Here is a 25,751-nt window from a genome sequence, read left to right as displayed (position 1 = left end):
GAAAAGCCTTAGGTAGCAAACAGATCTCTTGGAAACTGAGGAGGAGAGCTACAGTGGCTTGGGTGGGTATTTATGGACCACTGTTGTGTCCAGCTCAGACAGCACCATTTTCTGAGCACCTCTCTGAGAGAAGATTATAATCCATCTATATTATTCCTGCTCAGCTGTTTACTCCACCACATGGGAAAATCTGCATCCAAACAGCAGAAATATGAGTATTATCATTGCCTTATGAAAAATCTCATCTCACAAGCTTAATTAGGTTTATTCCCACCACAAAATAAATTTAATACTTGATTTTATGTGATTAATTTTGTAGATGAAGCATTTCTGTTCACTTTTACACAGTATGACACACAAAGACAAGTGTCATTTTTAGAGTGTTTTTAGAGATTATAAAAGTGTTGAGTGCCTTGAAATTTATGAACTAACTTCCACCCAAAAATACTTCAGAAGCGTAGTCAAAAGATTAGTCAAAACTGACTTTAAAATTCCCAGTTATCAAAAATCTCTACTTACGCAAAGTTTTTCCAATGTATCATCTGTTTTGACTGAAATATAGTCCAAACCTTGAACATAAAATCTAACATTTTTCTCTTTGAAACAGTGGGAGTTTATCAATACGTTATTCCTCAGTGGCCTTGTAAGATTCAATGATTTTTAAGATGCTTCTATTCTACTGCTCTGCTGCTCTCTGTGGAATAGGAGAAAAAGATAAAACCAGGAAACTGGAACAAAACCATGACCGTTCTTGTAACAATAAACTTAACATATCTGTAGATCCGCTTCAGTTTGATATTGAAATTATTAAAAGGCAGGCACTATATTTAATCAGAGCCATTATGAGTCAAGATTTAAGGGACATGTGTGGGTCACATTACTACAGAAGTATCAAGTTCTTTGGCAATGATGATTCTGATGTCTGCAAGGCAAACACCCATGTGTTGTTATAAGCTAAAATCACTCCAAAGAGCTCACTGATGTGTCCTCAAATGGTAAAAGCTACCAGTTAAAATGAAACTCTAACAGAGAAGTTCCCATTATCCAGCACTTGCATTGCTTGGTCTGCATTTACCTAACATGAAACACAGCAACTGCAAATGCTTACTCATGTAAAAGAGAGAGGCTGTCACACCGTGTGGATTCCAGCTATCCCAGAAAACAGTACTCAGAGCTGAATATTTCAGCCCTGAGAAATGTGGCACAACTGATAAAAACCAGAAAGAAGCTTGACTGAAAAAGTCGTGGATTTGTAGACGATCTTAGGAGAATCAGTCCAGCCCAGAAGGATAGTTCACGTAACATCGAAATTCATTGGCTAAATTTCGTGAGTGCTTTGGAATAAACTTGCACATCTTCACACCAAGATGCTTTGCTGCCTGTTCCTCCATGACTGCACCTGCAGCAAAAATAATTGGTATTCAATAAGAAATAACAGTAACAGAATGTTTGAACTTTTTTAATAGCTCCTCCCAAATGCATACACAGAGAGCCTGTTTTTTTCAAGGAAGGGAGGCTTAAAGCAGCTACACTCTCAGCTTTCCTTAAAAACAGAATCTGTTGGGAAACTTAAAATAAATCTAAGAAGAATGGAAGACATCCCAAGGAAATGAATGTCCGAAAAAATTCATAAAAATAAGCAGAGGGTATCAGTGCCCTTTTTAGAGAAAGCAAACTTGAACTCAGTCTTCTTGTTCCATTCCAAGGAAGTTAAATGGTAGGGAGCCATGGGAAATGCAAACAGATTACATCTACTCTTTCACTTACATAAACCATGGTGTGATATTTGCAGCTACACACTGAGAAATCACTGCTTTGAGCAGTAAACTGAAGGACCATCTACCCATTCCAGGGAAAAACTTCTGAGAACCACCCTTGTGTGAGACTGTCATGTGCTCTAACCAAGGAGCAGGCTTTCTATGGCCACGTTATTTTAATTTTTCTTTATTTTGCCTGCTTGGTTTCCACCCTCAATTTGTACATACAGAGGGGTTTTGTCCTTTGCTTTTTGGAAAGGTTTCCCAGTTGTCTTCAGATAACAATACAGTAATAACAACAGAGTTTAAGAAAAGCCATGACTTGGGTAGACACAGATCTCAAACCAGCAAGTGCATCTTCCTAAAGAAGGACCCACAAGTGCAGATATCTAGTTATCTGGTTTCTGCTTTTATCACTGTTTTTTAATTCTTCCTGTTGTAATTCAGTAAGACATAAACAATAACTTGCACCTATGTTTGCCATTCTCAGATTTCAATGACTGCAATTATAGAGAGTGGCCCTTCTACAAGAAAAAATATATTTCTGGAATTTTGCTGGATGGTCTTGTAATTCTTCAAAAATTCAGTAAAATTTATAAGGCATAGGAAAAAAGTACTGACTTGAACCATTAAAACCAACTTGCCTTCTGTTTAAAATAAAGGTTGAACTCATGTACTCAAATAAAAAGCTTAGGATACATATTCCTCCTTAAGTTGACAATAATTCAGTATTATTGAGTTAGTATTTGTCTCATGTAAGTTTTCATTAGAAAAAGAGAAGAAGATTCCTAAGAAGACCTAATATTTTTATTAGTTATACCTGTGCAAAGCAGAATCTTTCCTTTTGTAAGATGTTTGATGGTCTCTGCAGTCTTCTGAAGACATTCCTCAGACAGATAGGGTGGATCTGCTATTACGATGTCAAAACTGTGTGGCAGGAGATTTTTGGGTAAGTCCAAAGGGTGGTTGTAATCATAGAAGATAAATTCTTCTCCATACACAGAAAACCTTCTGTCATACTCCAGGATACACACAGAAAAATCTTCACCATCCTGTTCTTTCAGTTTCTGGTACACACTCGGTGCACTGATGCATGCAATCCTGAAAAAACACACAGTAACTTAAAACTGGAATTTTAAAAGGTGAACAACAGCAACAAAACTCTACATCAGCCCTCAGAGTGGCTTTGGGAAAACATTTTTAAACATTAGTCCCAAAAATGTAAAGTATTCTTCCTCCATTCTAACAATTAATTACTTTTGTAACAAAGTCTTAGGCATGGAAGTCATTACCTGTTTAACCCCACAAAGATCTCAAGCTTTACTACAGAGAAAGTCTTGTTTCAGAAAGGAAAGAAGCACACTCAAAAACTGAAAAATTACTCTTTATAGAAGTAGGAAGAAACCCAAGTTTTTTCCATCTGCTCTACAGAAATGTAATATAAAAACAAAGAAAATAATAACTAAGTCAATAATATGGTCTGAAGCACTTTGTATTTCTCAAAAAATTAAAAAGATTCATAGTAAACTTTTCAAGGCACAGCCTACAACATTCAGTGAAATGATAAACAGGAAGATCAGTATAAAGTATTAACTAAGTAATAACAAAGCAGTTCTGCAGTATCTCAGTTGAACAAAACTGAAGTACAATGAGTAATGAATTAAACTGCATGCTCTTGTCTACGTATCAGAAACAAAATATTTGCAGCAAAGACATGTTAAATCTACAACACAATTATTAAAACCTACCTGCCACCTTTTCCAGCTGCCAGAACTGCTTCCTTAGCCAGGCATGATGCAGTTTCATCACTGTACCAAAACTGGCTCAGTTGCTGAGAAAGATAATGCACAATTACAAACAACATCAAACCTTCTGGCTGTGCCATGCAAAGTTACGTGTGGTGAGTCATAACTGAAGAAAACCACAATCCACAGCAACTTCTCAGTTCACCAACTGTAAAGCTGGAAAGGTGACTGTTTTCCTGACAGCCTTCCTACTTCTGTAATCTAGTGATATGCAGCAGGTACCTTACACCCTGTGTTTCCAAAAATCATGAACTACAGTATCAGGAAAACCAGGTAAGCAAACCACTGACAAGGGATTTCAAAGCCAATGTGCAGATGCACATTATTTATGTGCTCTTAAATTGAGTTCAGCAGACGAGGAAAAAGGACCTTGAAAAGTGACTGTATAGGAAGAAAGAAAGGGATTAAAAAAACTATATCAGAACAGATCAGAAAAATGAAGGTCAAAAAAACCCAACCCAGAGACAAATCAGAAATCACTCTGCCACAAATAAAAACAAGCAGCAAAACAGTCATCCACAAAAATGAAGAAATACACCACAAAAAAATAAAGATGTGAAAGGAAAGATTCCCTTGGTCTGGTTGCACTTTATTTGTCTCAGGCTCAGGGAAGAGTTTTTACTACTATCACATGCCAGGCTAGAGTTAAAATTTCCAGAAGGGACAGATGCTTCTGTTAGCAGCTTTATTCCCTCTCTATGTACTTTCAGTTTGTATCCCCCACACACATGCAGAGCAAACACCTATACCCAGATTTAATACTAAAGCAAATCTCCCAACAGTGTTGCCATCCATTAACAGAAACATCTTGAGTGTTCCCCTCTTTAATTTAATTCCATTATCCAGCCACAAAAGAAACTCGGTCAGGGCTACTCCTCTATCTGTGCTTCATTCACTGAAATTTATAGTTTCTTACCCAGTCTTCTTCTATTGAGCCAATGGAATATTGATTAAACCCTTGGGAGGTCTTCATGCCCTCTCTCTGCTGCTGTTCCAAATAGAACTCCTGGAGGGCAGCCAACGTATGGGATGAAAGCTGGGGAATGTCATCATCATCCATTTTCTTAGATGTCAAAAAGAAAAAAAAAAAAACAAAAACAAAAAAAAAAACAACCTTTTCAATGGTGAATGTTTTTTATAATAGCATAATCTTGTGAGGTAAAACAACTTCCACCAAGAATGCAGCTAACTAGGAAAACCTAACAAAAGAAAACTTATTCCCTCTACCTACGTGTTCTTAAATCAGTGAGAGGCCAACTGGAAATAACAAGTCTCCACAGAGAATTCAGGAAGAGCAGCAACACTGTTCCCTTTGTATACAACATGGATTTGGCTTGTGTTCTTATGGGGAAGTTGACATTACAGTTCTTGCTTTCTTGTGGATCTGGAAAATCCTATAGAAATTATTCCCTTCCTTCCCAGAAATAATGATAGCTATTGGTCATTCCTCTCCATGTTCAAAAGCCACACAATATTGACTCCAAATGAAATAAACCAGCATTCTAGCATTCTAGCATTCTAGCAGGCAGGCAGGCAGGCAGGCAGGCAGGCAGGCAGGCAGGCAGGAAGGAAGGCAGGAAGGCAGGAAGGAAGGAAGGAAGGAAGGAAGGAAGGAAGGAAGGAAGGAAGGAAGGAAGGAAGGAAGGAAGGAAGGAAGGAAGGAAGGAAGGAAGGAAGGAAGGAAGGTCCAAAACAACACGGTACGAATCAGTGGAAAAGTACAGGCATTTTCAGAAAGCTCCTGAAGTGGTTCTCCCACACAGCATCCCTGAGCCCTCTGACCGCAGCAGCCTCTCCCGGGGAACGGCGCCACCCCGTGGAACGGAGGTGCTGGGAAGGACTCAGCACGTGAAAACCGGGAGAGATTCTTCACTCAAGAAACTCATTCTCCCTGCACCCGGCCTGAGAACCAGCACACGAGTGGTGTCTCTAACGGAGCCTGGAGCCAGGGATACGCCTGCATCATGCGGAAGCCACCGAGAACCGCCGGCCACCTGAACGGTGAGTGAACGCTTTGAGTCATCTCAAGGGGAGCTGCTCATGATTTTTCTTCTCCTCATGCCCTGCATGACAAGGAGAGCTCCAGAACTGGGAGTCTCCCCTCCATCACCCTCCCTTCTGCTCTAGCAGAGCTTTCAAGATGAAGTTTCCAAAAACAGCTTCTTCCTGCTTGCTGGAAAAATGGTACCTTATCCTGGCACTGTGAGACAACTCTGCCATTCCTCTGACACTGCAGACACCTAAAAAGCTCTTATCTGCAAAACCTGGCTTTCCCAGAGTATCATTTATGGACTTGCTGGCGTCTCAGACCATATTATTTAAATATATTCATGTATTATTTATTATAGAAATGACTGTACGTCCAGACAGATAACAGTTTCTAGCCACAATGCTCTAACAATACCTAACATTTTGACCCATTTTAGGTCTTGTACAACAATTTATTTTTGTTAGGACATGGTAGATATTTACAATTACTCCTTAGCTCACAACATTTTTTTATTAACTGAATGATACATACAGCAATCTGGTTTGCTACTACCCCCTAAGCAAGAACACATCTATGCTTTGACACTTAAGAAACTGAAACAGGTGTAAAGTTTCAGTTTTTAAGTCAAAAGTTGGAATTTATTGATTTTCTCAGTGAGCCCATACTGGCATTTGCAGTGATTAAATGCCCATGAAACGAAACCCTCACAGATAAAGTTGCTGATGAAGAATTTGCCACTGCTTCAGAAGATAAAAGGCATATTGCCATAGACATCTTTTATCTATTAATAATTTAAGTTGATTTTTTTATAGCCTTCCTTTTGGTCTGTAAATTAAAGCCTCAGGAATCAAGAAGTAATTAACTGTGAGGTTTTGCAAGGAGAGGTAACTCAGAACATATGGTAGAAATATTACGTACATCTATTACAAATGCCTCCAAAATTCAATATATTTTTCTGAATGCATATACTGACTCAGGTTATTAGCATGAAGACATTCTCGTGCTTAAGAACTACATCAGAAAACACTTCAAGTGAGTTTATATGTACAAGACTTGTAAATTCCTTCAAGGGAGACAGTTCTACTGTTTGAAATCCCTTCATTATCCCTTCCAGAAAGTTCCCTGCTCTCAAGGCCAGAAGCAACCCTGAAAGTTCTGCAGGAGGATGGGAAGAAGCACAGAAACCCACAGTGCCTCTGGCACTTGGAGAATCTTTACACTCTTAATTCCCAAGGCCCCTGAGGCTCCAGCTGACCAACCCCTGCCCTGGGTCCCTCCACATGCAGCCCATGCTCTGTCCTCACAGACACTCTCTGAAAGCCACACAGGGGGCAATCAGATCTCCAAGAGCATCTCAAGAACACTGTGTAAGGTTTAGAAGAGTAAAACTCACAGCGAAGTCAAAGTTCACCTAAAGGAAAACACCAGAAAAGGAGGTAAGCTCCCACAGGTGGAGTAGAACAGGAACAGGCAGGGCTGTATTCATAGGGTAAACTGGCAAGTTTGAGTGCTCCTGGTCCCTATAGGGCCAGATCTACCCATAAAACAGGAAAAATGAGGTGATGAATCACACCATCTGGCCTGCAGTGCAGCAGGTGGGGTGAAGGAGGTGGAAGTCTCCACAGCTCCATCTCTCTCTCATTAGCTGCTGCACTGTTCAGGCAAATATCATCACTACAGAGCCAACACTCTCCAAAGAAAATAAAAAATTAAGAGAGATAAGAGCAGCACAGGAGACTCCAAGGCCTTGTCCACACAAGAATGGTGAATGTATTTAACCATAGTTTCTGGTGGCCACATAAGAAAAGTCTGGTTTTATATGGCCGAATTCTAAAACAGAGGAAAAACTACTCAAAGTTAGAAGAAACACTATGGAAAAATAGTGTTTGGAAAAACTATGGAAAAACAGTCTTTGGTCCCCAGTACATTTATTTCACCTGTAGTTATGACCGTATGGGGAACAGGTGATAAGAAAACAGTAGGAAAGACTGCTAAAAGGCCATGGAATAGAAATACAACTGGAAAGCCATGTTGTTCATCACTGGCAAGGAGGAAGAAGAGGCCAATGTCAGCCCTTTGCATCTTTTACCAAGAATATAAAATGCACACGTGCACCTTCAGAAAAGATCTTATTCCGAAAGTAACCTTGATCAAAAGACAGAGAGCACGAAATTGAGTTAAATCTAGTTGTCTGCATTTTCTCCAAGCTGCCCAAGTCAGCCTTTGAGACAAGCAGCTCACCATCCATGGTGTTTGTAGCACACACCAGGAAAAGCCGGCCAGTGGTGTGACACCTCAATGAAAATCACCTGCAAGGGGCTGCAACCACCTGCCTGGAGGGAGAGAAGTTCTGATCTGACAGACTGGAAAGCTACTCAATGTCTAGACTTGTGCCTTGATACCTCAAAACTGGAATTTCACAGTGCGCCAAAGTGACACAGAAAGTTCATGGAAGAGAAGCTCTCAAGAGGATTACCGAATAGACAGAAACTGCACTGGATTAGCAAAGTGAAGTCAGAAGGCCCCGTGGCTACTTGAAGCAAAGGGAAAATATGATCTGTCCCAGCTCCCTTCCCACCCTTTTCAGTGAGCCCGGGCCCGCCGGTGCCCCACACGCGGCTGCCGGGACACGGACGGCTCCCGGAGAAGGCCCTTTCCTGCCGTTCTCCCCGGCCTGTATCGCTCTGAGGGCCCCTGCAGCCACACAGAACGCCAGGGGGGGCACGGGGTGACGGGTCGGTGGTGGGGCGGTGAGGGGTCGGTGAGGGGGCAGAGGGGACGGTGACGGGTCGGTGGTGGGGCGGAGGGGGCAGTGACAGGTCGGTGAGGGGGCAGTGACAGGTCGGTGAGGGGCTCGGCGCCGCCCCGGTCCCGCTGTCCCTCAGGGCGGTCACAGTCGGGCGCGCGGGGGCCCCGAGCCGCGCCCCCGCCCCCGCCCCGCGCGCGCCCCTCGTGCCACTCACCGCCCGCCGCTCCCGCCGCTGCGCGCGCTGCTCGGCCCAGGCCCCGCCCACCCGACGCTCGCGACCCGCCGGCCTGGGGCGGCGCGCCCCCTGCTGGGCGGGGCCGGAGGGGGCGGGGCCAGACTGAGCTCCAGGCCCCGCCCCCTCCGGCCCCGCCCCTCGCCGGGAGTTGTGTGTGGTCTGGGATATCCGACAGGGATGGGAGCCTAAGCTGGGGCCAGACCGCCACGGGCACCTGTCAGACTGGGAGAGCACAGGCAGCCCGCGAGGTAGATGTCAAGTGTCCAAAAGCCACGAGGTTCTGCCTGGCACCGCAGCCCAGCGCCCCAAACTGTTTTCCTACATGTGGCTCTCCTCTCCAAGCTTTCAATTTCTAACAAACTCCCTTTCTTGCATACAGACAGAAGTCGAGCCGGTTCTTAGGTGCTTTCAAGATAGCAAGTTTTAAAATACCTTCCTTGCTTAACTTAATAAAACCATAGAATGGCTTGGGTTGGAAGGAACCTTAAAGACCATCTAATTTCAACCCCACTGCCATGGGCAGGAACACCTTCTGCCATCCCAGGTTGCTTCAAGCCCCATCCAGCCTGGCTCTGAACACTTTCAGGGATGACTCACAGCTTCTCTGGGCAACCTGTTACAGTGCCCCACCACTGTCACAGTAAAGGATTTCTAATATCTCACATAAACCTACTTGCTTTCAGTTTGAAGCCACTCCCCCTTATCCTGACAACTTTATACCCATGTAAAAGGTTTCTCTCCATCGTTTGTGTATGCTCCCTTCAGGCACTGGAAGACCACAATCAGGTCACCTCAAATCCTCCACTTTTCCAGGCTGAACAACCCCAGTTCTCTTAAACCTTCCCTGCCTCTAACCATCCTGGTGTCCCTCCCAGACTTGCTCCGAGGGGGCAATGTCCTTGTGCTGGGGACCCCAGAGCTGGAAGCAGTATTGCAGGTGGGGTCTCACTAAAGCAGAGGGGAAGAATTAAATTCACTACATCTTTCCCTTTGGTCATAAAAACTTCCCATGTTCCTGTTTCTCATGTGTAGGCAGAACATGCTTGTCTGCCACCTCTCATGATCTCACTGCTGCAAGAGAAAAAGCTCACCCATTTTTCTCATTCCTTCTTTGTAAAGTCTGGTGTTTGTAAAAATCATGTGCACAGCGCTGTCTTTCTATCATGCAATGACTCTCCTATAAACCAACTCATAGGAGGTTGCCCATCAGATTGTTTAACCCAACAGCAGATTCTCCTCATGTTCTCCAGAGCAAGAATGAGTTAGATCTAAATGTCTCACTCCATGTATTCAAGAGCAAAAAGTTGTATCAGCAGTTAGCTGAGTAAGAAACTGCTGTTTTACCTACAACCTGCTCAGTCTTCATCTGCCACACCATTTCACTGTGGCTGAACAGAAGGGCACAGGCTCAGCACAGGGCATTAATGAACAGAACAGAACTATTGCTTTGGAAGACAAATACTAAATAAATGATAAAATATTGTTGCAGCACAGCTTACATAAGCAGCAGACAATCACATTTTTTGCCACCACAGGATATGGGTATAGGATGATTTTTCTTCAGATCTCCATATTTTTAACCTCCCTCATGTGGAACAAGTCTTTTCATGACAGTAGAGAACTGTGGACGTTTTCATTTGGTTTTAAAGACTACTTTGCAGTCTGGATCTGGCATTCAGTGCATTACCCACTTTGTCTTTGGAAGTTCTTGCCAAAAAAAATCTTCATCCCAGCATGGAAGACTGTCATGTATGGAGAGTATCCATATCTATTCATGCTACCACCACTGTTGTAGTTTAAAACAAACAAACCAACCCCTTTTCCCTGCATGGTGCAAAGTGACAATTGTTTTGATATTGATACCTGCATAGCATTACTGACTGCAGCAACAAATGTGGTTTAGGTGCTACAGTGAAGTGACACTTTAGTAATTTTCCTATTTCATGCATGTTTGTATGGCATTTTACATGAAAAACATTCTGCACAGGGCTGATAACAGAAGAAGAAATGAGACTGGGATGACACACTCTCAGTCTAAATTTCCCAGAGCAGCAGACTGCCCCTTGGTAAGCAATTCCTCCTCACCAGAAAGGTTATACAGGTCACATAAGGACACATGGCTGTGTGGGGGCTTGGGGGTGGGCACAGTGACATTATTTAGGTTATGATATCAGATACTACTTGGCAGCAAACACAGCTCAAGGCCTTGCTTGAATCCTGTTACAAGACAGTTCTAGAAGCAAAGCTCCAAAGGAGCTCAAGTGACCCTGTAGGAAGGAAAAAGACAGGTTACCTCTTGCTGCTATTTCTTTGGATGCGAGGACAAATGAATCACAAGCACAGGAATACCTGTAAAGTGCACCCTGAAAGAAATTTATTAATAATTGGGTTTTATTGTTTCCTAATATTTTTTGCAGATAGGTATTTCCAGTTATCTTCCCTGTCCATTCAATGACAGACCCCTGTCACACAGCAGTGATACTGGTGTCCTTCAGACAAACCTTATGACATAGATCACTGCCTCTTCACTAATGCATTTGCTAGATCAGAAACAGTGTTTAAAAACACAGTTCTACCCTGGAAAGCAATAGCAACTTGTTACTCACAAGCCTTTTCTGTTTTGGGAGCTGAGTTTTTATTTTTACTCTTGTATTTTTTCTCTACTAATGAAATTCTAGTTTTGTTCTCACTGTAGCACAAGCCATAGCCATATGAAAAAGTATAATCAGCTTTAATTAATATAAAAATAGATCATTAAATTCTAATTGTACAATCTTTCCTGTTGCCATTAAGTCTAAAAAACTTCTAATAACTTTTTTCAAAAAAAACCCAAAAACCGAACCTCAACATGTTTAGGGCTGGCAAACCAACTGCACATTGATTTGGAAGGCAGCGAACCACACAATGCTTTACAACCATAAAACGATTATTTCTTGTTAATGGCACCATAATCCTACTTCTAAAACAGCAAAGTGGAAATATTCTACTTGGAAAACAACCTGCAACACCTCCTCTTTGTAAGCAAAGCTTGCTGCACTTTTACTTTCACCCCCAAGCTGTTCCCCCTACAGATGGACACTCAAATGTGTGTTGGAGCCCTGTAGGGTAGCTGTGTGGGCCAGGTGCACCACAGCTTCCCAAGACCTTTTGGCACAACAGGAGGACAGACTGTCAGTCAGCCTCTGAAAAGCTTGCAGTCACTCACTCCATGTATTCAAGTAAGGTAGTAAGCTTTCATCTTTAAGTAGTTCCAGGAGTCCCAAACTCTTTCTCTATGGAGACAGAAATCTTAGAAACATGACAGTGATACAGGATCCCCACAACTTCTTTCCATTTTGCCAGGCTTTGTGCATCCCTTGGAAGTGATTCAGGATCCACAGAGGGCTACAGCTTTCAGACAGAAAATGGCTCTATGTGACCACTAATCTCTTATTACCACCTAGTGGTACTGACATTTTAAACAGACAAGTATTTGAGAAAAAAAAAAACAACCCAAACCCATCCAACCCTTCAACAGAATTACAGTATCTGTACTTCTGTACATTTTCATGTCCCCATAGATTTTACCATGGCTTCTGACTTACAGAGTTTTCTCCAAAAATGTCCCAAGATAAATGGTAACATCCAAACTTCATGGCATTTTCTGGCCCCAAAGCCTTGTCATGGTTGTTTTTGCTTTTTCCCCCAAAATATGTAAGCACTCTCTCATCACAAGAAGCAGGAAGGAAAATATATAAAATATATTTAGCAAAACCAGTAAAATTAAAATGGAACAGAAAATGCAGTCAAGTAGCAAACATGTACAGCGGCAGATTTTACAGTTTTTCCTACACATACCTCTGCACTTATTTCACACATATTCTTTAAGGAGAAGGAAGAAAATAGAAATCAGATAGTGAGTGTTACGAAAGAAAACATTTCTTTTCCTGAACATGGCGTTTATTACTGCTTCCTGCTTTTGAAACTCCAATTCAGACTATATATATACCTCTAAGAAAAAATAAGAGAAGGACACTCTCTTCTCTGTCCCTAAAGCAAAATTACACTGTCCTCCTTTTACAGACTATACTGGTATCTTAAATAGTTACACTCGCAGGATCTAGACATTATCTGGCCATCTTAAGGGATGCAGGTAACAAACATTTTAACCAAGATACAAAACAGGTATCCAATTTTTCCAGCTTTCCTGAGGCTGAGTGAATTGTTTAAATACATGTGCGCTTATCAAAATCCATGTTACAGTACATTTTAACAGTAGTTTGTTAAGAAATCATGAAAGTGCATAACAGCCTAAAAGCAGGCAAAAAGTACTTCAGAAGAACAGTCTTTCCTTAAAGTGGCAGAAGAATATAACCTTCCCCAAAGTAGTGTTGATCTTGTGTGAGGACATCAGTGATCTTCCTAGAGATTCCACAGTGTGGTGGTGGGCTTTTGGCTTTGGGGTTTTTTTGTGAGTTACAACAATCATTTCAATGAACAAAAGACCATTAGTAGTATTGGTGCAGTTCCGAAACTAAAGCAAATGTCCTGACAGCTTATTAAACCAAGTTACCAGTGAGGCTTTCAAATCAACACTTGTGTTGGAATCCAGTGACACCTTTCATTCAGGGAACACCAAACACTGAGACAGGAAGCAGTTTGAATATGCCACAAACCTAAGCTGCAGCATCCAAAACAGTAAGTTAAAGCAAATCAAACATACTTGTCTTTACAACCATTAACAGTAGGCCAGAGAGAGAGAGAGGAAGAAAAAGGGAAGAACATCACACCCACAGCTTTGTTTTACTCGCAAAAGCAACAGCATGTCAGGAAAATCAAATCTGATACCACCTAATAGATGTTAAAGTGAAAACAGCTCTTCTGAAAGATTCAAATATAGACAGCACAAAAACTAGTAATTAATTATGCATCCATCACAGTGGATAGCTTCTTTGTTCTCTTTGGATATATAGATTTGTCTGGAATGCTTTCCAATATAAAGAGGAATTAATTATTTAATTAACAAAATTTACACTGATAGTATCACATTTTATTTCAGATTTCCAACATAGTACTTTCAGTAGTAGGCTTTTACTAATCCCTTTCAAGATGTCATGTGCTAAACGTTATGGAATAACACTTGTATCTTGTCAATTGATCTATTTTTCTTTTTCTGGATAAGATTGCAAAGTTATCACTTTCTTCTCCTCCTCCTTCCCTCTTCCAGTTCATGTACAACCTGCTCCTTGGTTGGCTGTCCAGACAAATTCCACTTAGAGAGGGCTATGCTTTCCTACTTTTCTACCTGTAAGACATGGCAAATCACTGAAGGAAAAAATCTACCACCAACTCTGCCACTCGCGACTGAAGCCAATATAAGTTTCAAAAAGGCAAAATTGATGGGGTTTGTGTATACTTAGACAAACAAGTGTAAATAAAGGCTTTGTACCCAAATCGGTCAAGTTTATTCCAGAACTCATATTTAAGGTAAAGCAGAATAGTTCTATTTTCTACATGAAAGGCTCTTAGATACACTGCTGTTAGTCTTACCAATTGCTTTCAGGAATTTCCTCAAAATTACCTTAAATGTTTGTCCTTCCCCAAAATATTCACTGAACTAAACCATGCTAATATAAATATATAACTGTATAATCTTACTTTTGAAACCAGCAAAATTCTAGTGATACATACAGCCAAGATATATAGCAAGCTGTCACCACCACAGCTGTTGCGTAGTTTTACTTTCAGGATTTGTGAAGCTTTTTTTTTTTCCCTTTTCTACATGATGTGGGTTCATGGAAGTAAGAGGGGAATGACAGAAAACTGCTGTAGTTGATCTAAATGCAATTGTATTATAGCACATGAGGAACTGCTGCCTGTAACTGAACTTTTCTGATATCCATGAAGTAACATGCTGTTAGATGTTCCTTACATAGGAACAGATTGTGAGCTTAGAAAACATTTCTGGGCCAGATATCATCATAAAAACTGTTTAGATTAAAAATACACACACACGCACACACACGAATTAAAGACCCAGAAATCAGTATTCCTTTTGAGTAGACAAATGCCACCAGTAATAGTGACCTGAAAAGTCACTGTTAAAACTTCTTTTGGGAGATAGGGGAAAAGATTAATCTGATTATATATTCACAGTAACTTCTGGTAATTGGAGTCAGTGTGAGATACTGCTGTTGCACCCCTAATCACCTCTTTTTTCCTGTTGATGGACAAACTCATGCCTTAAGTGCTGATGTAAACTAAAGTCACTCCACCAACTTTTAACCTAATTACTGTGCATTCACTGTAGCCAAAGAGCAAAATGTGTAGCCTAAGGTTTCATAATGTTGCTAATTTATGTTTCCACTGTAAGGAAGTATAACAAATGCTTTTTCAGAGATTCAACAAAGGTGAGATTTTAGAAAAAAATTAAACAAGAATACACACAAATCACACATGGCCAAAACAAAATAAAAAAAAAAGTCTTTAGTGGAAAACAATTTTATCTTCTTCCTGCTTATAGACCTTAAAAATACACAAAGTGATCGTTTCAAAATTGAAAATTCAGTCATGATAAGGCTTGATTACACAGCCGTTTCCCAAGTCTTATTGCAATAAACTGTGAAATACTTTAATGCAACTTCATATCTTCAACTGTACAGATAAAACAATACTTGAAATCAACTAGCACTTCAATCCCTGTTTTTAATATATAAACTCAATACAGTATTGAATGACACATTTAAAATATTTACACACTTGACTGACAGCAGTACTAGCATTTATTGCCTTAAAACTGCATGTTCACTGTGTGGAGGTTTCTTATTTTGCACAAAGAGAACAAATAATACAGCTGTTCTGTCGTTTGTTTTCCCCTCACCCCTAATTAAAAAAATCCAGAATGGTTTTATGGGAGATTGAAATGTGTGGCAAATGCTGTTAGAGAGGTTTTTATCAATTTCAAGTATCAAGCTGTAACAGATTGGAAAATTACATGGGTAGTTGTATCTTCCTCTTGAAGTCAGAAGGGCCTTCCAATTCCGCTTAAGAACAGCTTAAAAGGACAGGAAGAGCAGGGTAGGGAATGGGAAGAAATTAAAAAGCAGAATCAATTTTAATTCACTGAAGAAAAGGGAAAGCCAGAGGTATGTTACTTCTCAGTTTCTAGGGCCCCAAGAAATCTCATATAAAAAAAGAGTTTTATAAGATAGCTGAGAGTTTGAGGCTACTAAAGCAAAACACAGTTCATTATTTGCTTCATGATCGGTGCTAGAAAACATTAATCTAATTTACTGAAAACAGAGCACAATCTATTCAAATGCAAATTTACTGGGGGCAGGGGAGCAGGGCTGGCTCTTTAAATTTTAATTGTTATCATTAGGCTTTGGCTATACTTAGTGACTGGAACAGACATGAGAGAAATGAGTGGTGTTTGTTCCTTGCGGAAAAATGTAAAAAAATCCCAAAAGTAAACCAAACAAAAAACCCTACCACCACAAGCAGCACTTGTCACTAGCAGAGGCACCAAAGCCTGAATAACCAGTAACTGTCCTCTCCCTTTGTAGATCAGAACTGAGGCACACTGGTGGGGAATCTCACCTTATCTATGAAGAAGCCGCCATTTCAATTGGCTGTAATTGAAATAATGACAGTTTACAGCAAGCATTACTGTACTGCAGTAGATCAGTCCTGGGAAGACTGCACCACTGCTGCCTCTACTGGGCTTTACAATTATGAAAATCTTCTGTTTTCATTACAGGAAATCTTACACCTCAGAAAACTAAAATTAAAGTATATAATATTTACATAGCATCTCAGATCCTCAATGCATTTTATAGGCATAAGCTAATCCTCACAACATCCCTGTGAGGTAGGTAGATGTTAATGCTATTTTAACAACAACACAGTTCTAGTGACTTGCCAATGGCCACAGAAGATCCTGTGGAAAAACATTACAAAATTAGAGGAGCCTGGCTCCTACTCCTGCGCTTATATTCATCAAGCTACTTCCATAAAAAACAAACACCCCTTCTTATGTAATTACTTAACCAAACCTGAAATTACTTGAAGTGTTTTACAAGAAAAATGCTGCAAATTTGTATTTTTAAATAGTTTTACAGATCCCAAATTAGAATTAGTTTTCCCTTTTAAAGAACTAGATTTTAAATGGAAACTGACTGCTCTGAGCAAGCTTATTTTCTAGAACTACATGGCTTAGATATAAAGGGATTTGCCCAGGTAAACACTGGGGCTTTGGTGAGTTCTACTCACTATGAAAGGGATGACTCCAATTGAAACCCCCCTCTTTCAACTAGTAGGATTTGGACATGCTGAGAAACAAGTTTCTCATTCCTGAGAAAAAAGGTGAGCCCTTTACCATTAAATAGTGAAACACAAACCTCTGGGCAAAAAGTAGCAGATTCTGGTGGTAATTCAGTGGAGCTAATTAAGGCATAAATGCACATGAAAGTGGAAGTTTCATGCATCCAGTCCACCTCTCCCTGTCCCTATGTATCTGTGCTTTCAACAAGGTTTTGAATTTTATGATTGAACTTGATAGTCATGCTTGTCAGTGTTGAAAACTATAGGTTGAACAAAATTATAATGCCAGCATTAGAACTAACTATTACAATGGGGAAGGAGCTGGCAAAATGGAAAAAAAGCTAGTCTCAGAATGAAAACACTGGTCCAATAATATTTTTCAGCAAGAAAAGTCTAGACAAATATATTTGTCACAATTATATCATGCAGCATTTATAACTTGGTTTGAATTTGCTTTTTTCTTCCTTCAAAAAACAGGTGCATTTTTAGAACCATTATTCACTTTCCACTGTGAATGGAAAATCAATGCAATGATGCTATAAAACTTTCAGAACACTTATGTGGAGTCAGCTCTCAGTGCTCACTACAAACAGTCTGAGTCTTTCCTGTGGAGCTCAGTGTGCTTTCACATCCCAATTTACAGCAATTGGATGTGTAGAAGATCACAGAAGATTCTTTTTTTCTATTTTTTTTTTCTGTAGGGATAGTGAAGTCAAATAGCTCAGGTAGAAGCAGTCACCAAGCCAGCAGGAGTATGAATGAACAAGACTTATTTCCAGAAGCCTTTGCAACCATTTCATGGATGTCACTAAGCAGAGACATCTTAGCATTGCTCTAAAAGAAACATAAAATGTCATGGAAAGATCCCTGTTGAATATATGAGAATGAGAGGAAAATTAAAAAACAGGAAAGTGTAACATTAAGCAGGAAATAACAAAAAATCCCAAACCCTTACTACAACAGTTTTCCTTTAACATATGTTAGTTTTAAATTAAGGGCAAAGGAAAATTTTAAACCACCTTTAAAACTAGTCTTAGAAAGTGGGTGTTCATACTTTGGCTAAAGTCTTGATACTCAAAAATGCTGCGTGTCTCTGCTTGTTACAACACAATAGGCCCGACAAAAAAATAATGGGTATGCACATTACTTTGCCCAGAATACAAACTCAATTTGTGCTCCTGTTCATCACAATATGCAAGAGGATTTCAAAACTTTAAAGTTAATAAATATTTTTAAATAGTGAGCCAGCTTTAGGATTAATAGTGACAGAGCTAGTTATAAAAGAAAGGATGACTGAGTGTATCAGTTACTCAGTCAGACCCAAAACATGGAATATTTGCTATGATCTCTGAAGATTTCGGTCTGGATACCTGACATCGAGCACATCATAACCAACCAGCAGCTCCTACTGCCACTGATGTTCCCAGGCTTCAGTGCCCTTCATCTGAAAAAAATGAGGTTTCAGAACTTTGGCCCCATCCAATGTACAAACTCAGAAAAACTCCAGAAGCAGTTTCAAAAACAGCAAACCCCAAATTAAAAATAAAAACTCAGCCATCACAACATTTTGAAACAGAATTATCTTGCCAGGATCATTGTATTTTGTGCAAGTGCACAATCAAGAAATCCTTTAAAGAAAAGCACTAGAGTTTCAAGAAAAAATTGAGAGCAATACCCCTGTTCTAAAATAATATACAAATTATCTTAGAAATAAAATACTATCTGGGAAGGTACACTATTATTTAAGAAGTTTTATGGTCACTTGTGATGTGTAAATATGCCCTTGCCCAGTTTCATATCAATTCAAAGAGAAAAGTATAATAAAGAGATGGCATTTTTGGCCTTGTGGATCCATGCTTGAGACACTTATGGATTTAACAAAAAACAAACCAAACCAACCAACCAAACAACAACAAAAACCAAAACAAACAAACAAACAAAATCCCACAAACCCAAAACAAAAGCCTTAGATCACTTACAGCACAGTATTAGAGATTTGTGTCGGTTGTGAGATTCTGGCTATTGTGACTAATTTTGAGATGAACAGCTGAAGAATGGCACAGAATTGCAAACATGAAGCTATAAATAGCCATATAAAGGTGTACACCAGATTTTTATATAAATTGTAAAAACACATGGGAAATATTTAACAGCATAATCTAGCAGAGATCTTAAACAGAAGGGCCCACTTCTGCCTCTGTGTATTTCCACAAAAATAATTTTATTAGACATGCAGCATTTGTGTTTGCTTCAGTTTCCTCTGGCTCATGACAGAAGACAAAGCAGGCCTTGCTTCCATATTCATGTGCTGCTCTCCCTTGTTGGTTCTATATACTCAGGGCACTATATTCTGCTATGATAAAGTGCTGATATAAAAAAAAAAACACAAAAAAACAAGAGCAGAGCAGAATGGGAGAGCTCTGCAGAAGTGGGACTGGATTCAGCAAAAAACATAAAACTCCTACAGCACAGGCTTCCCAATTACCTTTCCCCACTGGAGGCAAACTGACATGCTTGAGTAAAAGGGTCTGATGCCCCTGTGCTAGCGTAATTGTTTTAGCTAATGCCCCAACTTTACAAAGTTTGCCAGTAATTCACACCTTTTGGGTTGTTATTGCTTAAGCAAACAGTTCAGTGAAGAAATACATGGCAGTTGCATGCAACCCAGGTGAGAATCAAAACAGATACTGAAAGTAAAACTACACATGAACCTTGCATTAGACACTCATTCCAAAACAACACATCAACATGAAGGGCTGCAACAAGTACATAGCAGCTCAGTGCCAACATCCTAAACCAACTCTCAAGTCAAATCTTGCCTTAAATTTCTTACCTAAAGTATATGAGCTTTTTTTTTTTTTTCTTTTAAATTAAGGCAATGAAATGGCTACAGTTCCTAAAGTTCATTTTAGGGGAACAAAAATATACACCTTTTTTTTTTCTCTGAACTTTAGGCAGCAGAACATAATGTAAAAACCTGCATTGCATTAAATCTGCAATGTCAAGTTGATGTAGAAAAACAGAACTAAGTTAAAATACCATTTGGTTTTTCTTCCCCATTGGAACACAAACTCAAACTTTAAGAGAGGAAAAATAAAGCTTAAAATCAGCTAAACTGTTTAGAGCTTTATATGTATCTGCATCACACTCTAACATGATTTTGGGTAGAAAAGACATCTGTATGTTTATATGACCACTCATATTTTAAACCAGTGCAGGGGGAAAGGCACTGTATTTATTTCATTGTGCCCATATCTGTTTGCGCATAAATGGAAAAAAATTCAATTCAGATTTTCTGTTCATTCTCTTCCACACCCAAGTATGACAGATTGCAGCTAACACATAATAGCAGAAGCTGATTCAAAGTTGACCTCTCCTATTCCATGGTGTTACGTTCAAACTTCCAGGCTCTCTAGAATCTGAGATGGCTGCAAAGAACCCAGAGACAGGTACAAGATTTAGTCAGCATTCAGCATTTCTCAGTGCATTTTGCAGAAAGGGTCTAAATTAGGCATAGAGTTTTGTTGTTTATTTTACACAGAGAAGTCCACCAACATTTGCCATAAATTCTTCTAAACTCTTTAGGAAGGCCATCTTCTGCTTGCGGTCCAGTGTAGGAGGAGTGCTGCTTGCAGTAAGCTTGTTGAAGGCATCTGCTAACCGCTGGTAAATTACTGGATCTTGTTGAGTTGATAGCAATGTTTCAACTAACTCTGAATATTCGGCCTGTTAAATGAACATAAAAAAAAATATATATACAACTTCTCTCATAGGGAAAGATCCAGAATAAAGGCTGTGACAGAAAACCATCAGTACCTCTTCACCTGTCCTCACGGCCTTTCACTTACCTCTAAACCAGATAAAATCCTTCATCCAGAATGGTATTTTAGTAAAGCTAAAGAAGTCTTCAAATTAAGGTACAATGCTTTGCAGTGCAGAGTAAGATGAGACATTTAAGGCAAAGGGCCTTATGGCTCTTCCTTAGCATAGACTTATTCCTGCAAACTCAACTGCTTTTTCTTGATGCCTGTCCCATACCAATGTTCTATACCAATCATTTCTTCCCACAGGTTCTCCATTTTCTAGGGTTCCTTCCCTGGGATAGAGAGCTGAGATTCCTTTCTAAGAGTTTCCTACTTACTCTTATGCTTATTTAGACTAAAACAAAAGACAAAGAAACATGTCAAACACAACTAAAAGACACTGCCAAGGGGCACACACCTGAAACAAGTCCAAAGGGACTGAGCTCTGGGAGCACAGGTGAAGGACACAGGAGTTAGAATGGCAGCTCCCTGCATTTTGCCCATCAGGGTTGGGTGAGGGTAGACACAATAAGAATTTGCCACCTGTGGGTGATATCACAGGGTCTTTTTCTCTTACATGTTCACGAGTGTCTCTTTGAGGGATAAGGGCTACTAACAAAAGAGGATCTATAGGACAAAGTGGTTTAGCACCATCTTTGCCAAAGGCTTGCCAACCTGGCAGGAAGGGCTCTAAAGGGAGAACACAAAGAAGTTTGATGGGTTTAAAAGTGCTCCTCAGAAAGGATGAAACGGGCTGAAAGGAGGCCAACCTGAAATGCCTGTGTAGAAGTATGTTCAACTTTGGAAACAGAATGAGCTAGAGCTTCACATGCAGGTTCAGAACTGCAACATAACTGCAGGCACTGATATGTGCTGGGACAGGTAGCATGATTGGAGTGTTCCAAGGGACAGGTGGAAGCTTGTTAGAGCTCTTCAGGACAGAAGACGACAGAAGATTGACACTTCTGTGAAAAGGCAGATCAAATTAAAGATGGTTTTCTACAGACTGGGCAGCAATCTAGTTGAGTGCTTACTGATCATGATCAGAGGAGAAGCAGTAAATATGACATCATCTTTTGGGGTGAGATCTCATTACAAATCCCCATAATAGGGCTTTTAGTCATCTTAAAGCAACTTAAGGAAGTTTCCAGATCAGACTTAGAAGATATTATCTCCCTGACATTTGCTCACACACCACCTGGGCTCACACCAGGGGTGTGACTTCGCATCTGCTATTCACAGTTACTAAGAGGTGGTCAGGGATGGGGTAATTACTGCCAGCCTTTCAGTCATCATTAATAGTGGAGTTAAGGATTCCCAGGAAACTGAGGAGAGAGGCAGCCTGGGAATCAGGGAACCTGGACATCATGAGAGCAGCTGTCACTCTCCTCAAGACTGGTGGGTGAGATCCTGTAGGAGTGAGCTCTGAAAACAAAAAGAGCTCCAGAGATCTGACAGGTCTTTTAAGGACAACCTCTTCCAAGCACAAGAATGGTCTGTCCAGATACAGAGGAAAACAATAAGGACACTGATTCAGCTCAGCAGGGACTTAATGACTGAACTCTAGCACAAGGGCAACACATGCAGGAAACAGAAGCAGGAACATCTAGAAAGGAGGAAAGCAGAAACAATCTGTACAGGAACAATGACAGAAAAATGAAGTTCAGCTAAAGCTGAATTTAACAAAGGCCATCAAAGACAACAAAAGCAGCTTTTACCAGTACTATAAGAGTAAAAGAAGGAACAAAGAAAACATGGGTTCTACTGCTGAATGGACTAGATGATTTAGTGGTAGTAGATAAGATGTAAGGCTAAAACAATCAATGCTTTCTTTTCCCTTGGTCTTCACTGACAAGTTTTTCCAGACCTTTGTGACTGGAGACAGGGCTCAAGAAGGAGATGAACTATGCACAGTAAAGAGAATCAACCTAGGTATCTCTTGAGAAATGCTGATGCATGCAAGCTCATAAGACCTGACAGACTTTATCCAAAGGTTCAGAAAGCTGGCTCATGTCATTCATTAGTGGCTGCTTTCTATCATCTTTGAATGGCTAAGAAAATCATGAAGCAAGTACTCCTGGAAGTTATTTCTGGGCATGTGAAAGTCAAAGGACCCATGGGAATGGCCTGAAGTTGTGCCAAGGGAAGTTTACGTTGAGCATTAGGAAAAGGTTCTTCACTCAGAGGGTGTTTGGGCACTGGAACAGGCTCCCCAGGGAAGTGGTCACAGCACCAGCCTGACAGAGTTCAAGAAGCATTTGGACAACACACTGAGACACATGGTGGGACTCTCGGGGATGGTCCTGTGCAGGGGAGGAGTTGGACTCAATGATCCTCATGGGTCCCTTCCAACTCAGCATATTCTGTGATTCTGAGAACAGCTAGTGCAGATTCACCCAGGGTAAATAACGCTTTGTCTTCTTTGACAAAATGACTTACATCTATGGCTAAGATGAGTGCAGTGGATGCCTAAGGTAAGCAAGTCTTTAGCAGCTGTGTACTGCACCCTTGCAGCCAAGTTTGGATTTTATTGTCTAAATGGGTGAACTACTACATGTATAAAAACACACCTGTACCATCAGCCTATAAAGGATTGAGGCTAATGGCTCATGTTCCACCTGGAAGCTGGTTCCAAATGACACTGAGAGCTCTCATCTGGACCTTATCTTGTTAAGTATTTTAGTCAGTGGAGGAGGTGGAGAAATACACTGTTCTCAAGTCTGGGGATGAAACCAAACTGGGACGTGCAGCCAGTGCATTCAAGGACAGGACTGACCTTTAGAGACACTTATTCAGGCTGGAGCAATGAGCTGACTAGAGAGTCATGAAACTCAGCAAGAACAAATGTGAAGACCTGCAGCTGAAACAAGCAGACCTCCTGATGATGCCCCCTTTCAACCCAAATGATTCCATGATTTATCAGGTGCACAAGAAATAACCACTCTCCTTTAACAAATAACTTCTTTTCAGGGTGTGTCTGAATGCCATACCTGATGCAAACACACTAATGTGTAGAATGCTTCACCTGCTGCAGTTGTCATCTCTGTATTGTGCTTCTGAAGTACCAGCATATCAAAAACCATCTGAAATCCCAAAACAAAAGTAGTTGTGTAAGTATAAACTTAACTTTCTACTTTATCAACATTTGCTGCTGAAGCTCATCTTCACTTCTGATAATAACAACAAACATGTATGACAAACATCTAAGGTTGCTGTCTGCATTGTTGCCCTCTTTTTTTTTTATTTTTGAATTTAGGTACCAGAAATTTAGAAGCCAAGTTCTTTTAGGACTTTCTTGGTTTAACAGCATAAATTCACATCTCAAAGCACTGGAACCTGATGTTGATTTATATCAACTGTTCTTCAGAGAAACATGACATCACTTGTATTTTTTTCCAAAACCTGCAGATATGCCAAAGAAATAATGAAAGAAGCCTTTGCTCTTCGAGAATAAAATACAGAACTTATCCTCAAGTTTTGGAGACTCCTATGGCTCACAGAAAGTCAAACAGGGAACAGATTAGTAAAGAGTAATACTATAATTTTAAGTGTAAATTCAAAAATAAGGAATGAAACTATGTTAACTTAGAAGATACATAAAGACAAAATTATGCAAGCTTCTCCTTCTCTCAGCTTGTCTGATAGAAGCATTAATGAGCAATCCTGAGAAATCCCAATGTCAGTTTGGTAAGAAAAGGTGTCTTAAGTAAAACTGAAGCCTATACAAAACCAGAAGACAAGCACACAGATTACACAATTCCTTTGGTGCCTGTTCATGGGAACCTGGTTGCTACTAGGTCACTCCAAAATCCATTAAAGTGGATGGTGCTGGAAGTAAAGCACTGAATGTGATATTGAATTAAGAAAATGCGTAATTCATTAGATATATCGAATAAATGACAGCATTTTCTTTCTAGTTCCCAGCTATGCTCTTTTTCATGCCTTTTCTTTTAGTACTCTACCCAGCCTCCAGTTAACAGAATTCTGGAAGCCTTCTGTTCACAGCTTCACCAGTAACTGCTAAAGCTGTCAATCTCAACTGCAGAACATGGATATAAAAATTGCATTCTGAGAGGCTCAGGTCTTTTGTTTACTGGCAATAATGGATTGGTTCCCTCTATACCTCCATCGTCTTTTGTACTCTAGTCTGATATCTTCAGTTCTTCATGCTCTCTTTCTTCTTAAGCTGCCACCTTTTTCTTTTTTTTTTTATTTTATTTTAAGTAACAGGCTGTTTCTTACTCTATGTATTATCCTGATTAATCTGGATATGATCACTGTTTGGCCTCTAGATGCTACCTTTATGCAAGAAATCAAAGTAACAAGAAACAGATGCCTTACCTTAAGAAAGTGCCTCGTTGCTAGAAAAAGGGTTGAATCTGTTTCTTGTGCTTTTGCACACTGTTCTGCTAACGGTGTTACAGCCTCCAGACAGAGCTGGCAAACCTCTGAGCTCATTCTGATAATGGGTGTTAAAGAATTGAAGTCAGATTTCAATTAAATTGTGATCAAACTACCCAGCTGTGACACTAGAAAATATCTGAAATGCTTGTATATTTATTTCAAGGTTTCTTTTCACTATGAAGTTGCTAATTAAAAAAATCAAATTAAAAAAAAGCTAGAAAAAGGGAGGGAAAAAAGGATTCCAACTTCATTACTTTCTTTTATTAGCTACATGCCCTAAGGTAACATAACCCTCTCTGACATAACATTTTCAGAAAGAGTCCCTTATGGTCAAGCTCATCTGTTTCTGACACGTGCCACAGATTAGTGAAAATGGTACTCCCATTATGAGAGGGAGAGCCCATTGGCACCCTGACAGGAAATGCTCTGGAGCCAGCCCAGTAGAACAGCAGCAGTGTTTTGTATTACCAGCTGAGAGACTAATTCAGGAATGGCTTTGGGATACCAGCTGAAGGCTTATGAAGTTACACACTTTGAAATGAAGTAATGGAGGAGGCAGGAATGGCTGCCAGAAAAAACTTACATGCTAAGCTACTTAAAGGCTGTGCCCAAGCACCACAAGTCAGAGGCAACTCAGCTAATGCTGGAATCTCAATATCTCAATGGACACTACAGTGAAACCCTCAATCCTCAGAGAGTAGAGTAAG

At 40.2% G+C, this 25,751-nt stretch overlaps 2 protein-coding genes across 4 annotated transcripts in view; both read right to left on the bottom strand.

Moving 5' to 3' along the window:
- Window positions 1–249: 249 nt before the first annotated feature.
- EEF1AKMT1 (EEF1A lysine methyltransferase 1) lies at window positions 250–8,556 on the bottom strand. 2 transcript variants are annotated; one of them, XM_083855489.1, is made up of 5 exons: window positions 8,516–8,556; window positions 4,479–4,625; window positions 3,506–3,588; window positions 2,578–2,858; window positions 250–1,399 (listed from the first exon to the last, which is right to left on the bottom strand). In XM_083855489.1, the coding sequence occupies exons 2-5, from the start codon at window positions 4,620–4,622 to the stop codon at window positions 1,272–1,274; spliced, it is 636 nt and encodes a 211-aa protein (XP_083711615.1). In that variant the 5' UTR covers window positions 4,623–4,625; window positions 8,516–8,556; the 3' UTR covers window positions 250–1,271. The 2 variants fall into 2 exon arrangements, with proteins under 2 accessions (XP_083711615.1, XP_083711616.1); XM_083855490.1 differs by lacking the exon at window positions 8,516–8,556 and adding an exon at window positions 8,029–8,131.
- Window positions 8,557–12,302: 3,746 nt separating this feature from the next.
- Window positions 12,303–25,751, bottom strand: part of XPO4 (exportin 4) — an 81,022-nt gene continuing 67,573 nt past the window's right edge. For both annotated transcript variants that reach the window (XM_083884978.1, XM_083884979.1), the window contains 3 exons: window positions 24,982–25,099; window positions 23,631–23,723; window positions 12,303–20,563 (listed from right to left, as the gene is read on the bottom strand). In XM_083884978.1, coding sequence (XP_083741104.1) covers window positions 20,366–20,563; window positions 23,631–23,723; window positions 24,982–25,099 — 409 coding nt within the window. In that variant the 3' untranslated portion in view covers window positions 12,303–20,365. The remainder of the gene's footprint in view (window positions 20,564–23,630; window positions 23,724–24,981; window positions 25,100–25,751) is intronic.

Source organism: Zosterops lateralis (genome assembly GCF_965231275.1).
Source record: "Zosterops lateralis genome assembly, chromosome: 2".
NCBI classification, from domain to species: domain Eukaryota; kingdom Metazoa; phylum Chordata; class Aves; order Passeriformes; family Zosteropidae; genus Zosterops; species Zosterops lateralis.
This window is presented reverse-complemented; position numbering and strand designations above follow the sequence as displayed.